Source organism: Sciurus vulgaris (assembly GCF_902686455.1).
Source record: "Sciurus vulgaris genome assembly, chromosome: 17".
Lineage (NCBI taxonomy): Eukaryota > Metazoa > Chordata > Mammalia > Rodentia > Sciuridae > Sciurus > Sciurus vulgaris.
The window spans coordinates 33,704,077-33,718,745 of NC_136478.1; the positions used below are offsets into that span (position 1 = coordinate 33,704,077).

The window sequence follows — 14,669 nt, forward strand, 5'->3', positions numbered from 1 at the left end:
GGACAAGGTTTACTAGTTGTCCAGACTAGCCTTGAATCTGCCAACCTCCTGCCTCTGTCTCTGGAGTACCTGGGACTCCAGGTATGCACCGCCACACCTGCTCAATTTTCAGCTACATGAATGAATAAAATTAAAGATGGAAAGAAGGTAGAGTGGCCAATCCCACAGGCCGCCATTTCGCACTGCACGACAGTCTGACCAGGCTGCCCATAGACTCACTTGCTCCCTCTGCAGCCCTGTGGCGGTGGGTTTTGGAGCTGTGTCTGCAGCTCCCTTGGGGTAGGGGCTCAGCTTCATTCATTCTGAAGCCACCTAAGCACCTGCTCTGTGCTGGGCGCTGTCTGGGTCCAGGGCTGCAGGGCTGGAGAGGGGACCTGTCAGCAGGTACTCAAGAGGAGGACTCACGAGTGTGAGGACAACTGGGCAGGGCCTCGATGGCAGAGGAGGAGTGAGGAGGGACTCAGAGGGCTTTCCCAGATTTCCACGTGAATGCAATGTGGCAGCAGCCAGGGGACATCAGCAAGGTGAAGCCGGCAGGGGGCCCTGGGAGGGGCTGAGTCAGGCAGAAGATGCTTGCTGGGTGCACCCTGGCTGTCCCCAGGCAAAGCCGAGACCAGAGTGCGAGGGGCTGGAAAGAGCCCACCGTGGCTGGCATTCTTGAGCAAGCCCCAAGAAAGATTCACCTTGGGCCACCAGGCAAGCGGTCTCCCTCAAGCAGAAGAGAATGACCTGTGTGCAAGGCGGGCAGCCAACGGGCCAGGGAGGCCCCGTCTGCTGACCTCACCTGCCCCACCATAGAGAGCAGCGTGGGGCAAGCTGGGCCCAGGAGAAGGGTGGCCAGCAGCAGCCAGCCAGGGGCAGGCACAGCTCAGTCCCCAGGCTGCCCTGGCGGCCCCCTGCTCTCCCGAGTCTCAGCCAAAGCACACCACTTTTGAAAGCGTGTCTTTTGGAATCGAGGAGCGTGTCACCTCAGGAAAATGAGCTAAGAGCAGCTACTACTTATAAATGGTTCACTACGTCCCACGACAGGGTGAGGGTCTCACTTGGCATAGCCCCTGCCCTAGGGAGGGAGGCACTGTCACTGTCCCCATTTCACAGCAAAGAGCCCTGAGGTGCAGAGTTGTTACCTGGTGCTCAGAATGTGCCCAGTGACAGAGTACTCGTCCCCAGCCCTCCCTCCATGCATGTCCACCCACAGTGTGGACCAGCCAGCCAGCCAGCCAGACTCCCCCAAGCCCCTCATCTTGAGGCCTCGGAGCCCCCGTACCCGGGGGTCAATGACGAGGTAGGTGCGGATGTTCATCTCTTTCAGGTAAGGGTCTCGCTGCTGCCCCTGTCCGTCCTCCACCTCATACGCCTTGTCCAGGTGATTCAACGTGGCCTCCGTGATGTGCACCCGCCTGGGAGAGACCCAAGTCAGATGACGCGAAGAGGGCTGGTGCCCACCGAGAGGCACAACAGGCAAGACGGGCCCCTGGACCAGCTCCCCTGCGGCCAGGGTGGTGACTCCAGTCGCTGCCTCCACACCTGCCCCACCCTGATCCCCCGGCCCAGGGTCAGCCCTGGCCTCTGTCCCTGCCCCAGTGAGCCTCACCCAGGGACTCCAGCCGCCTCCATCCTGTTGGCCAGGGACACATCATGGGACCACACGTCGTACTGCCACTTGCGCAGTCCAATGACCCCACACAGCACGTTCCCCGAATGTATGCCCACACGCATGCTGATGTCCACGCCCGTGGCCTCCCGCACCTGCCTGGGACAGAGCAGCCCAGTCACCCCACTTCAGCAAGGACTGTGGGGAGCATCCCAAGCCCTGGGTAGGCGGGAGGTCCTAGGGACAGGGAAGGGTGTGGAAATGGGATGTGCTGGCCCCGCCTCCTGGGGAGGTACGCAGACGTGGCCATCCCCAAGGGCTGGGCAGGAGAAATTCCAACGTTCTGGTCACTGTGGCTCATACTGATGGGCCCACCTTCCATCCCTGGGTGTCCCCTGGCTGCCAGCCCAGCTGGGTCTGAAAAGGCTGTGGGGGTGGACAGAGCGGGCTCAGGACCTCCCGACACCCAGCACAGACAAGGGACGTGAGGTCAGCCCTCAGGTTGTATCCCCCAATCTCAGGGAGACAGCAGCCCTGACACCACTTGGTATGAGGAGCTTCATGTTGGAGCTCCCCAGGGCCTGGGGTCCCCTAAACATGAGCAAGGCCTCTCATCCCTTTGACAAGTGGGTGAAGAACAGGGAACGGCTGGTACCATGTGTCCACCAACAGGCCTGGAGACAGGCCCAGCCTGCCAAGGGCACAGGCAGAGCAGAGGGGGACCCCCCACGTGGTACGGGCAGGACCCGCCCATGGGCACACAGGTGGAGGAACAGCTTCAGGCACAGCTACAACCAAGATCTGACTCTGTCCAGCGATTGTCCTGTGGCAACAGTCGTTCTGGATGAGACTCCAGGAAGAAGCAGCCACTGGGGAGGCCCTGACACCTGGGAGCCCAGGCGGCCCGGCCCCACCCCAACACTGGGCAGTTTGCCAAGCCCACCTGGCCTCCACCTGCTCGCCCACCTTGCAAGGTCTTCCCAGAGAGCCGCACGGGGAGCTGGAGGTGCAGGCAGGAGCCCAGGAGGCCCCGGTCTCCCTGCAGCCGGAGGGTGGCTCCCCAACTCCGGGACCTTCCCTGGGGGCAGGGAGCAGATGGAGACTTGGGGTCGGAACCTAACTCTGGAAGGTCTTCCTGCCGTCGCCGAGACTGTCCTTAGAGAGACAGGGCCCGCTGCCTAGTTCTCATCGCCTGGCGCTGAGACTCAGCCGCGAGCCGGCAAGAGGGAGCGAGGCAGGCGTCCAGGTCTGAACCCTCTGCCGGGGCCTGCTGAGCCGTCCCGGAAGCCAGCGCGCCCCGCCGGCCTCAGGGTCCTCATCTGTAGGCAGGACCCAGTGCCAGGCCTGCACCTACTTGATGGCCTCACATATGTCCAGCCCCATCTTCACGCAGTTCCGGGCGTGGGTGGGAAGGGACACGGGCAAGCCCGACACGCAGTAGTAGCAGTCGCCCAGGATCTTGATCCGCATGCACTCGTTGGCCTGCAAGGCGAGGAGAGGCCGGCTGGCAGGAGACCTGGGGCCGCACAGCCCCCTCTTCCCTCCCAGGGCAGCCATTTCCTTCCGGCCAGGGCTGCCTCCTGCGGTACCAGCACCAGGAGTTGCCTCTAATCCAGTCGAAGGACTGGGGACACACACACTCACCAGGAGGAACCCCCAACCAAGCACGGGGAGAGAAAGCAAAGGTTGGTAAGGGCCTCTAGGGAGGGGCGGCCTTTGTTTCATTTGTCAATGCAATGTTTGAACACCTACTGTGTACCTGGCCCTGGGTCAGATGAACAAGAGATGTAGATGTCTGTAGCTGTGGCATCTGGGAGCACTGACACTGGGCTAGATCCATCTGCAGTGTGCCCAAGAGTGAGAAGAGCTAAGGGAAGTGAGGTGCAGGAGGAGGAAGTGCCCAGGAAGCCACAGACCTCTGGAAGAACAGAACATGTGAGAAAGACCCAGAGGAATGCAGCGAGTGAGCTGGACCAGGAGGAAGAACACTATAGGCACGTGCAAAGGCCCTGAGGCCGGGAAGCTATCCGAGACACAACCAGGCAGCCAGCATAGCTGAGTGGAGTGAGTCAGGAAGGGGAAGAGGTAGGACCTCAATCAAGGGTTGGTGGGTTAAGCCAAGAGATCCCTGCTGCCAGGCTTTGGGGGAGGGGACAGAGCTGAGAGGAAACGCAGGCTAGGATGGAGGCCAGAGGAGGGTGAGGCTGAGTCCTCATAGGAAATGCTCACAGAGAGCTGTCTCAGGGCCCACCTGAAGTCAGGCTTTGGCCAGCAGACCCCCCTAAGCCCTCAGCCAGAGCAGCCACAGGTACCCCAGCTTTGTGGGTAGGGTGTGGAGGACTCTGGGGAAAGAGTCCCAGGCAGACTCTAGCTTTTGCCATGCATGGGACGCTCCAAGTAGGGCACAGCTGGGGGCTGCTGTATGGACACCGCAAGTCCCTCCAGCAGGCTTGCCAGCACCAGCCCTGTTCCTGGAACAGTGCCTGTCTCCAGGTCTGGTCCCTGTGCTGGGCCCTGCCTCCCTCCCCCACCCATCAGACCTGGGGGTGACCGTCCAGTGTCACCCACCCCAGCGCCCAGCATGGCCCAGCTGTCCCTCGACACTTCCCTGCACCTGGCTGGCCCTGAGGCAGTCCTTCACCAAGCCTCCTCCACCACCCAACTTGAACACATGCCCCACATTTCCTGCTGGGCCCTGTCTCAGTGGCCAGAGAAGCATGAGGACAGTGGCTTTGCTGGAGAGCAGGTGTCTAGAGTGCACAGGCTGGGGGCCAGGCACCACCCCTGGACCCAGCCCCAGCTCTCAGGACTTAGGGGAAGCCACGTGTCCCTGGCTGCTCCTCCCTGTGGGTGACACTTGGAAGCTGGGGAGGCAGAGTCCCAAGGCCAAGGCTCTTGGGAGGAGCTAACAGTTCTGGAATCTGATCACTGATGGGAGAAAACGCTGGGATCACCCCGCCACATCTGCCCAGAGACTGGACCCTCAGCTGGGAGGCCAGCACCTGCCAGAGCCTCCCTTTCCGTATGAACAAGGGCAGGTCGGGCCCCCTCGGGAAGGAAGGCTGTGTCAGAGGGGACAGGGGCAGGGCCGTGGGCTTCTTGTCAGGGCGAGGCCAGCTGTGCCCAAGACCCCGGCCCCTGGGGCGCGGCCTCACACACAGTGCCGCCCGGCCAGCTCCACCTGCTGGTCCGGAGCTAGGCGGCTCCTGCAGGAACACCCCAGGCCACTGGGACCCTCAGAGTCCTCAGTCTATATGTGACGCCCCCCAGAGCACCCCTGGCCAGCCCAGGCCCACAGCAGTTGGCCAGCCTCTGCGACAGGGAGCTCACCCCTGCCCTGGGGAGGCAGGGACCCCCAGGACTGACCCCTCTCACTGTGGCACACCCTCACCAGTGCGGGGCCAGAACTGGCTTCTCGTCCAGGTCTGGCCATCGACTCCGCACAGGGACCTAAGAGGCTCTGAGAAGCCCGATGGGCCTGGGCACCAGCGTCGGGGTTTTAGCTTTCCAGGTGGTTCGAATGTGCAGCCGGGACAGAGTCACACCTTGCACCTCCCCTCTGGTCTCCACTCCGCGGCCTCCCATTCCAGGAAATCAGCCCTGACCTCCCGAGGCTGGGCCCGCTTCTCCCCGGGCTCCCCACCCCTGCGCCCCTCTTCCGGTAGATCACGGGCAACTGCGAGGCAGGCCAGGCTCCCTGAGCTCAGGGCCTGCCAGTCAGGTCCACTGGGCAAATTAATGGACATCTCTCCTGCCCAGTGCCCACCCCTGCCTAGCACTGGGCACGCCAAGCTGCACTCCTCACTCGACCATCAGGTCCTTGCGTGTCTGACCTTGTGACTGTCCCCCGCATATAACAGCCGCGTTCAGTTCCCCCCAGGCTGCTGCGCGTGCTGCCCCCTGTGTGGAACCCGGCTCCCTTTCTTTCTCAGGTCTCCTTTTTCAGTGTCTCAAACTTTCACGTGTATGTGATCCCCGGGGATCTTGTCAAAGCAGATTCTGGGTGAGGCCAGGCATTCTGCAGTCCTCCCAGCCTCCCAGGTGAGGCCGAAGCTGGTGGCCTTGGGCAGCAAGGATAAACCGTCTCCAGCACAGCCCTGCGCGCATGGCTCCCTGCCAGTGCAGGGGGGCAGCGCCAGACAGGCTCACCTTGGCAATCTGGTCGAACTTGCCGAAGAGCTCATTCAGCACCACCACCAGCTCCTTGGGGGAGCAGTCGCTGGCCAGCCGCGTGAAGCCCACGATGTCCGCGTACAGGATGCTGGGGGCGGGCAGGGGGTCAGCACCCAGCCCCGCAAGGCAGGCAGCAGAAGCACAGGGCGCTGTCGGTGTCTCTGAGAGCCCACCATTCACCTCTGCCTCTCCTCGGCCTCCACAGGGACAGGAGAGACCCTCCCGGCCACAAGACCGATTGAAGTTCCAGCGGCTTTGTTACAGCAAAATGCAGCAAACCTGCGCCTGCAGGCTCGTCCCTGCGATGGCCGAAAGGCGTGCTGCCTGGCCGCTCGGGGGGCCCTTCTCCAGCTTTGAATCTGGACCCTGCCCTGGGCGAGACCACAGGAATACCCTCCCTGGTTGGATGCGGCTCCTCCACAAGCAGCTCTTCACAAGACCTCGCCTCACCCAGCCCTGACGGGGTTCCCATTCCACAGAGCAGCAAACTGAGGCTCAGTCAGGACAGCTGTGGCTTCCCCCAGACCTCCCTGTGAGCTGCTGACCAATCCACAGCCCAGATAGCTGGCAGTGGAGCAGAACGCTGACACGCAGGGCCGAGCCCCGGGCAGGGGCCCAGGTGGAGTTGGCAGTGCCCACACCCACTCCCAACTCAGGTCAGTGCCCTCAAGGAAGATCCTGTGGCCCCTGAGGATCAGCCAAGGACAGGCACTGGGACTGGAGGGCTCTTGGTCACTGAGCCCTGGGGGGCTTCACCTCCTCTGGGGTGGCCTATGCCCTGTGGAGAGCCACCTGAAAGGACCCTTCCTCCCAAGCCGTGCTCACGCGGGCTCTATGACTTCGGGAAGACCCTCCATCTTCCCCGACACCAGCTGAGTCTCCTGGGCAAGATCCCCCCACCTGCAGTCCCCGTGTGGGCTGGGGTCCGAGTTTCCCGACAGGACAGGGAGGCCACCTTGCAGAAGGCACAGCCCAGGGCCCGCCGCCCACCTGACGTTCTGGTGCCGCTTGACGTAGAGATTGTGGAAGTTGTTGTCGGGCACGCAGCGACGGTCCCCGCGCTCCTTGAGCCGCTCGATGATGGCCAGCTTCATGCCCATGGAGATGTGGGCTGGCAGCACCGACAGCAGCAGGTTCTCCTGGGCACAGTGCGGGGGCCAGTGGGGACGGGCAGGGTGGCACCGGGCCCCAGGCCTGGCCCAGCTGCCCACGCCTCTCATTCTTGCCAGACTCAGGTCCAGCACCAACCCAGCCAGGCACCCACCCTCCCACGTCCCAGCAGCTCCCTTGTGTGAGACCCAAGTGGGGGTCTGGCATGCACCCCAGGAGCACAGCAGCTCAAGTGTCGGAAGCCTAACAGAGAGAGGAGGAGGACTAGGGTGCCTTGGGGCAGGGGGGCCCCTGGGAGATGGGGAGGGTTGACTGGGCAGAGGCCAGGCGGTAGCTCCCGAGGAAGGGGGTCCTCACCTGCTGGCGCTTCTCAATGCGCAGCTTCCGCCGGATCTGGATGCACTTGACCGTGTAGGTGAAGAGGTCCCGGGAAGCATCCTGCATCTGGTGCTTGTGGAAGGCGCCCGTGAAGTTTCCACACAGGAAGATGACGGCGTTGGCCAGCAGCTGAGGGGGCCCAGGGCAGGCGCAGCGTTGGCTGGCTCGTCCACCCCGGCCACAACCCAGGCCCCTGGGCCAGGGACCGTGGCACCCCCTTTCACATTCCCTGACCCCCAATCCAGTCAGGTGAGCGCTCTTCCTGGGGCAGGCAGGGAAACTGAGGCCCAGGCTGGGACTTGTCTAATGAGTAGCTGGGATCACAGTACCAGGATCGGGGCCCTCTCTGCCCCTGCTGGGCACGTGCTCTGTCTAGTAGTCCTTGGGCATCGGAGAGGAGGAAGCAGCCATCTCCCAGAGCCCAGGGCCTGAGGGCAGCGCCCACAGCAGTCACAGAAGGCAGAAAGCAGAGCACCCCGCTGGCTTCCCCAGGCCAGTAAGGGGGACAAGACATCCCTAAGTCCCCACTGATTGTAAATAAGAGGCTCGCTCAACACACAGAGCCAAGACAGCGGCCGGGGATGTTCCCCCAGCCCCGTCAAGCTGGGGGCCCAGGGGGGAAGTGACTAAGATGTCACTCACGGCAGCACCCTAGCCCAGCAGGTAGGGCCTGGGGCCACAGGGACCCTCTAGGCCAGCAGTTAAGGCCGGCAGGACAGAGCCCTATCCAGGCGAGTGTCCGGGTAGCCATCCCTGGATAAGCATGACCCCAAGGCCTTGGGGTCCAGCTCCTCCCCACAGGGCCTTGACCGCCCTGAGGCCCAAGCCACCCTCCCTCCCCAGCCCCGCTCTGCCCCTCACCTGCAGCCCCACCCAGACGCTGGGCGCTGTGAAGGCCCCCATCAGAGCGGCGAACACCAGGAGGTGGGAGACCGTGGAGACCAGCCCCACAGCCACGGCGCCCTGCATGCTGAAGGGCAGCAGCGTGTACACCACGAAGACGAGGAACAGGAAGAAGGGCACCTGGGGACAGGGCGATGAGCAGCCAGGCCCAGGCGGGGCCGACGGTGCAGCCCCCAGCCCGCCTGTGTCCTCTGCCTGGGCGGCCCCCTCCCGGCTCCCCTGTGGTGACTCGGCCACAGGCAGCACAGCAAGGTCCGGCCTGCGCGGCTCTGCGGCCAAGGCTGAGCCTCCCTAGGAGTGAGACTCGGCGCCCCTATGACCTGGGGAGCCCCTGCCACGGGCCCTCCCCACAGGAATGTCGAACACAGGAAGGTCCCACTCACCGCCCCGGCCCCCACCTGCACTGGCTGACCCCTGCTGGGAGCGGCAGCCCCGGTGACAAGCCTTCAGTCTATATGGTCTCCAGGGGCCTCGTCCCCGCCAGCCACGGGAGCGGTCACAGGCCCTGGTTGTACTGGACACAGTGTGCCACCCCTTGGCGACAGAGGCCATGCAGGCCAGGCAGAGGCTTAAGTCTGGGGCTCTTTCAGCGGGGCTGGTGAACGGATGGGTGAGCAGCCTGGGAGCGGCTGCAGCCATCTGTCCCCACCTGGGGACAGCGTGGCCAGGAATGAAACAACACGGGGAGAGCAGAGAGGAGACGATCAGGTTCTGGCTATCCTGCTGGAGCCCCAGGCCCAAGCCCAGCCCTTCCTGGCGTGAGAGCCAAGGTGCCCTCTGCCTCTTGAGCTGGAGGGCTGTTGTCTCTAACCACACAGGGGCCACCTGCAACGCCACAGCTGGGCATCCAGGTGGACAGGCCTTGTACCTCAGCCCCCTCCACAGGGAACTGAGGACAGAACCAGGCTGGGGCCCAACCGAAGGCTCAGAGTCACAGCTGGTGGAACGGAAAGGCCACGGCCAACACTCCAAGCAGGCGCACGCTCCAGAAGGGACCTGCCACACAGCGAGGGCTGCAGGGAGCATCCAGCCCCCAGACACGGGGTCCCCGCCCTGTTACCTGCTCCCACGCACAGGCCGCCTTCTTCCAGGAGTCCACAACCAGCACGTAGCCCAGCGTCATCAGGCAGGCCCAGGCGAGCAGCGCCAGGGCCCTGAGCCACCGTCGGACGAGGCACTCAATATACACCAGCACGTACAGAGCCACAAACACAGCGAAGGCCAGGGAGGCCGTGCCCAGGATGGCCTGGTGTCGGGAGGGGTCCTGGACAGAGGAAGAGGCATGTAAAGGCTCTGGATTCCTCCCACGGAGGGGCTACTCCTCTAGGAAGCCCGCCCGACCTCACTGGGGGGTCCTCCATGTGGGCATGCGGTGCCCCGACACCTGGTTCTTCCCACCCTGCAGGCCTGGGTGTGTGCTGTCACCTCTGCTGGGACTGCCTTTCCTCAGTCACCTCCGGGCCCAAGCGTCCTCCTCCCCCAGGCCCTGGGAGGACAACACTCTCCACCCAACCCTCCTGCCAAGTGGCCTCTGTCCTCCAGTCCATAGCACCCTGTGTGTACCTGAGGAAGACAGGTGTGACCACAGGAGCCCAGGGCAGGGCTCTTCCCCACACAAAGCCTAGGTGTCATGGTTTGGCTCTGGAATGTCCCGCAAAGGCTGGTGTGTTGAAGGTTTGGTCCCCAGTGCAGCAGTGTTCAGAGGTGGGGCTTTGGGAAGCGATTGGATCAGGTGGGCTCTGAGCTCACTGATCGAGTGAACCATCAGTGCGTTCCTGTGATCGCATTATTGGGAGGAGGTAGAAACTGTAGGAAGTGGGGCCTCGCTGGAAGGTCATGGGGCGTGCCCCGGAAGAGTACAACCTGTATCCAGCCCCTTTCTTTGTCCTTCTCCCTGCTTCCCAGCCACCAGGAGGTGATAGCTCTGCTCCACCCCACCCTTCTACTGTGATGCCCTGCTTTACCACAGACCAGTGGCAATGGAACCAGCTGGTCTTGGACTAAAACCAAATGAATCTTTCCTCCTCTAAGTTGCTTTTCTCAGGTATTTTGTCACAGCAATGGAAATCTGACTAACACTTGGAAAGTGCCTGGGAGGAGGGAAATAGAACCTGATTCAATGCACAGTGGTTTGTGGATGAGGAAAACAGGCATTCTGCACAGGCAGGTGCTACAGCAAAGGCACAGAGGGTGACAGGAGGGGCCTAGGAAGAATGCTGCATAGCTGGCACTGTGCCCAAGAGGTCCCCACCACAGACCCTAAGGTCCATGAGGGCAGAGGCCTAATGCTGTACAGTCAGCCCCCAACAGTTAACTGTCTAGGGAGTGAGGAAACAAGTACCCTGCAGTTAAAAACATGAATAGGTCCAGCTGACAGAATACCTGAAGGGTTCCAGCCACCTTACACAGATTGACACCCTGTAGTCTCTGATGTCTTCTTCTAGAACATTCTAATTACATTTTTATTCATTTAAAAAAAATGGAAGCTGCAGGTCCTCAGTCACACCGGTTAGGTTTCAAGTGCTCAGGGCTGGGGATATAGCTCAGTTGGTAGAGTGCTTGCCTTGCAAGCACAAGGCCCTGGGTTCAAATCCCCAGCACCGCAAAAAAAAAAGAAGAGGTTTCAAGTGCTCAACAGCTACACACAGCTAGTGTCTGTCTCAAGGCAAGCGCTCCAGTCAGAGATGACATTGGTGGCATCTGTCTGGAGAGCTGTGCTAAAGATTCTGAGCCAGGCACAGTGGCACGCTCCATACTGCCAGCGACTCAGAAGGCTGAAGCAGGACAATCACCAGTTCAAGGCCAGCTTAGCAAGACCCTATCTCAAAATGAAAAATAAAAAGGGCTGGGGGTGTAGCCTAGAGGTAGGGAAAAAAAGGGGGGCAGGGGGAGGGAGAGAATACTAGACCAGAGCCAGGTCAGGGGATAATTAAAGACGTCTGCTGTGACCGGGGACGTGATACACAGGCCACCCCGATCAGGTCCTCAGTAGAACCCAATTTCACGGTGGAGAAAAGTGAGGGTAGCTTTTTTGGCCCCGTTAATATAATATCTAAAACCAACTCGGACTTCCGAATTCAGTTCAGATTAAGCTGTCTTCCCACAGCCCCACGGCTACGCACAGCCTATCACAGAGGAGGAAACCGAGGCTTCAGGAAGATAGCCACTGGCCCGAGGCCTCGTGAGTAGCATCCCAGCTCAGATCTGAAGCCCAGAGACAGTGCCACCCCCAGGCTCACCCCGTGGCTCAGAGTGATGGCAAGTAGTGCCACACAGGCGGCCCCGGCCACCGCGAGGAGCATGAGCAGCAGCGGCCCGTGCTGGCTGGTGAGGCGGTACTTCTCGTAGAGCGCAGCCTGGTCCGGGCCCTCCTCGCCCTCGTTGAGGAAGTAGCGCCCCTTGGCTGGCATCCTCCTCGTTGGGAGCCGAGGTCTGCAGCCCACTTGGGAGCCCCCGCCGCCCAGGGGCATCTGTCTGCAACAGCCTCCTCGCAGGCCTAGGCCAGCGGCTTCTCCCCAGCTGGCGATCCGGGCTGGCCAGAGGTCCCTCGAGCCTGCAGCTCCATGGGTGACACAGGCCTACAGGGCTCCAGCCTCCAGGCCACTCACAGACTCGCTAGCCTCTTCCCTGGTGTCCAGGATGGGCTGAAGGCACACGCCGAGTCCTCAGCTCTGCAGAGACAAAGCAGACCCAGGATTTGATGTGAGCTGGCGTCAGGGGAGCGTGGGGCTCAGACTGAGGCCTTTCTGGGACAGCACTGCCCAGTTCAGCAGCCGCTAGCCTCCTGTGGCTATGTGAAAGTGAATTTAAGGTAATTAGAAAGAAAATAAAAATCCTGTTCCTCAGTTGCACTAGCCACTTTTCAAAGCTTCCACGGCTGAGCCACATGTGGCTGGTGGCCACTGCAGCGGATGGGACAGACGCCGCACTCCCACCGCGGAGGAAGCTTGCAGCGCACTGCGGCTCTGGAAGTTCTGCTGCAATTTCCCAAGTCAGACTCTGGTCTGCCTCCGCGCATTCTGCATGTGGCGTGAGGTGCAAATCGAGGTTCTCTGCTATTTTGCAAGTGGAAGTCTAACTATCCCAGCAGCTTAATGAATCGACCACTCTCGGGCCACTGAATTGCAGCAGAGCTGCCTCTGACCTAAATCAGGGAGCATGGACATGGGGTCCCAGTCCAGTCTCTGTCCTGTTCCCAGGTCCTTGTGCAGGTACCACACTCCCTGGATCCTGGGACTTTTTAGTGAGTCTTGTACCTTTAGGTCCAGGGGGTTCCCAACTGTGATCCTGGCAGCCTTAGGATTTGGGGACTGCCTCAGGGCCCAGAGGGGCCTGGGAGGCTGAGGGGCACAGGCTCAGAGCCCCACACTTGCTTCAGTGAGGGAATCCCCCTGCATCTGAGATACATTAAACTTCCATATAAAGTCTGGGGCCTGCTTTTCCTAAAAGGACCCACTAACACAAATTTAAGAAGTTTACAAACCCCACTTCACAGAGAGGAAGCAGAGTAGACCCAGCACCGTTCATGCCCATTCATTCCAAAAAGGCGTTAATGACACGGCTGTCTTGATGGACGGTGTGTGGCTGGTTGACTCTCCCCAGGACTCCCAGGGTCCAAAGGGTTCAACCCCCTCAAAATGTGCGCTCCCTAGACACTGAAACTGGGGCTGGGGGCAGCTGCTCTATTTCTAGCAGGAACTTCATGTTGAGAGCAGCCCTGGCCTGGCCCAGACATCAGCACCTGGCATCTTCCAGGCCTGCTTTGGATCAGAACCAGGACATGGTGGGTGGCAGAGGCCAGGCTACCCTGAGACTCGGAAAGGCTCAGGGTGGTCACAGTAGGACACAAACAGCCTCCAGGAGAAGCTTCAAAAGAAACTGGTCCAGAGGAGGGAGGGTGACCAGGAGAGCGTAAGCCCCCAACAGCAAAAGAGCAGAATATTCAGAGCCCCCGCGTCCTGGGGGAGACCCAGCAGCTGCCGGGAGGCCCTGGGCTGCCGTGGGTGTAGGCGCCACCTCGGGCTCCGCTTCCTCTGTGCGCTGGGTCCCTGGGCCTTGGCACTTGTGTGACCAGCGACAATACTTTGGTGGGGTGGAGGGTCAGGCCCAGAGTTGCCAAAGTGCCCAAAGCATTTAGCCAAGCTACAGATCTAATTTTATATGATTTCTTTTAAACGCTGGCAGCTAATTTCAAATTTTTAAGGAGTATGGCCCACTAGATTGTCACCTCTAAATCTAACCCATTTTTATTCCATGGGAGACACCGACTGAGCTTCAGCCACACACCCCAGCCTATGTACGCTGTGGGGCTTGCAAAATAGGTAGGGTCCCTGCCCAGTGCAGGGCACTCTACGATGGCTCTGTGCAGTGATCGCGGTGGCAGCCTCTGTACCCAGGCCCCTGCTCACAGCTCATGCTCATCTTCTTAACCGCAGAGGCCACCTGTCTTACACATGCAGACTGGAGCCCAGAGAGGTAGAGCGGCTTGCCCAAGATCACCCCGTGGGAGCTGGTTGGCGGAGGTGATGGGATTCAAACCCAGGGCAACCAGCTGTCAAATCACATCTCCTCAGATGCCCACAGACAGCCCAGGGTACCAAACCAGATGCCACAAAACACGAACAGCAACGCTGCCTGCTCTGTTGGCCTGGCCCCAACACCACTGCACTGGGATCACCAAGGGGCTGGGACCCTCTCAGCTGCACCATCCTCCAGGCAACGCCCAGACCCAAGCCGGGGGCCACGAGAATGCAGGCATGCGAGGTGCGGGTGCACACGGCACAGCTGGCCCACACGCTCGCCCTGGGCCCCCTTGCATCCCAGACACGGAGCTGCCCTTCCAGGCCTACAGAGCCGCGAGCCAGGCAGAGAGAGCATCTGCTGAAAGGTTCCGGGCCGTGGGAACCCAGGCCGGCAAACACTCCTCTTGGGGATCTAACTAGGCCACTTCCTGGGCAACAGTGGGCGGGAAAGGAGGTGGACAATGGGCAGCCTTGGGCACAGGACTCAGCCCATCCAGGGACCTCATCCAGCTCCAGCAATAAGCTGGGCAGTGCCCAGCAGGGCTGGGGGCTGGGAGGCATGCGGCAGTCCTGAGAGAAGACGCAGGGCCCACCTCCAGAGGGCCATTCCACAGGCCAGCTCCTCTGGGCATGGCTCCCCAAAGCCAGACCCAGAGGCACCGCTGCCGGGGAAGGCTTCGAGGCCCTCCGTCCAATCACCACTCTCTTACCAGCAACTGGGAGGGCACCTCTGAGGTCCTGGGGGAAGTAACCCCTTTGCCTCATCTCCCACGAATGGCCCTGCAGCCTCAGCCTGCACACTCCTGACGGGGCAGTGTCCTCCCTCACCAGGCACGGCCTCAGGCTCAAGTCCTACCTTAGGTTGAGCCAAGCCCTGACTCCCTGCCGCTCCCCACCCCCACCCCGCTGGTCCTCTCCAAACTCCAAAGCTGCGGGTGAGCCGGGGCCCTTTCACTTGGAGGGACTGTAGTCCCAGAGGCCCCTAAGGT

The 14,669-nt window shown here is 61.4% G+C and overlaps 1 protein-coding gene and 1 pseudogene across 8 annotated transcripts in view; one reads left to right on the top strand and one right to left on the bottom strand.

The window, feature by feature from the left end:
• The window catches only part of LOC306647773 (NADH dehydrogenase [ubiquinone] 1 alpha subcomplex subunit 1-like), a 442,780-nt pseudogene that overhangs the window by 348,767 nt on the left and 79,344 nt on the right, over positions 1–14,669 (top strand). The window lies entirely within an intron of this gene.
• ADCY7 (adenylate cyclase 7) overlaps positions 1–14,669 on the bottom strand; it is a 55,321-nt gene that overhangs the window by 14,343 nt on the left and 26,309 nt on the right. For 6 of the 7 annotated variants that reach the window (XM_079117266.1, XM_079117264.1, XM_079117263.1 and 3 more), the window contains 9 exons: positions 11,398–11,829; positions 9,219–9,422; positions 8,117–8,278; positions 7,235–7,384; positions 6,758–6,906; positions 5,744–5,855; positions 2,949–3,076; positions 1,595–1,753; positions 1,268–1,400 (listed from right to left, as the gene is read on the bottom strand). In XM_079117266.1, the coding sequence (XP_078973392.1) occupies positions 1,268–1,400; positions 1,595–1,753; positions 2,949–3,076; positions 5,744–5,855; positions 6,758–6,906; positions 7,235–7,384; positions 8,117–8,278; positions 9,219–9,422; positions 11,398–11,628 (1,428 nt within the window). In that variant the 5' untranslated portion in view covers positions 11,629–11,829. Of the gene's footprint in view, positions 1–1,267; positions 1,401–1,594; positions 1,754–2,948; positions 3,077–5,743; positions 5,856–6,757; positions 6,907–7,234; positions 7,385–8,116; positions 8,279–9,218; positions 9,423–11,397; positions 11,830–14,669 lie in introns of those variants that run through there. The other variant, XM_079117268.1, reaches the window with a different exon arrangement.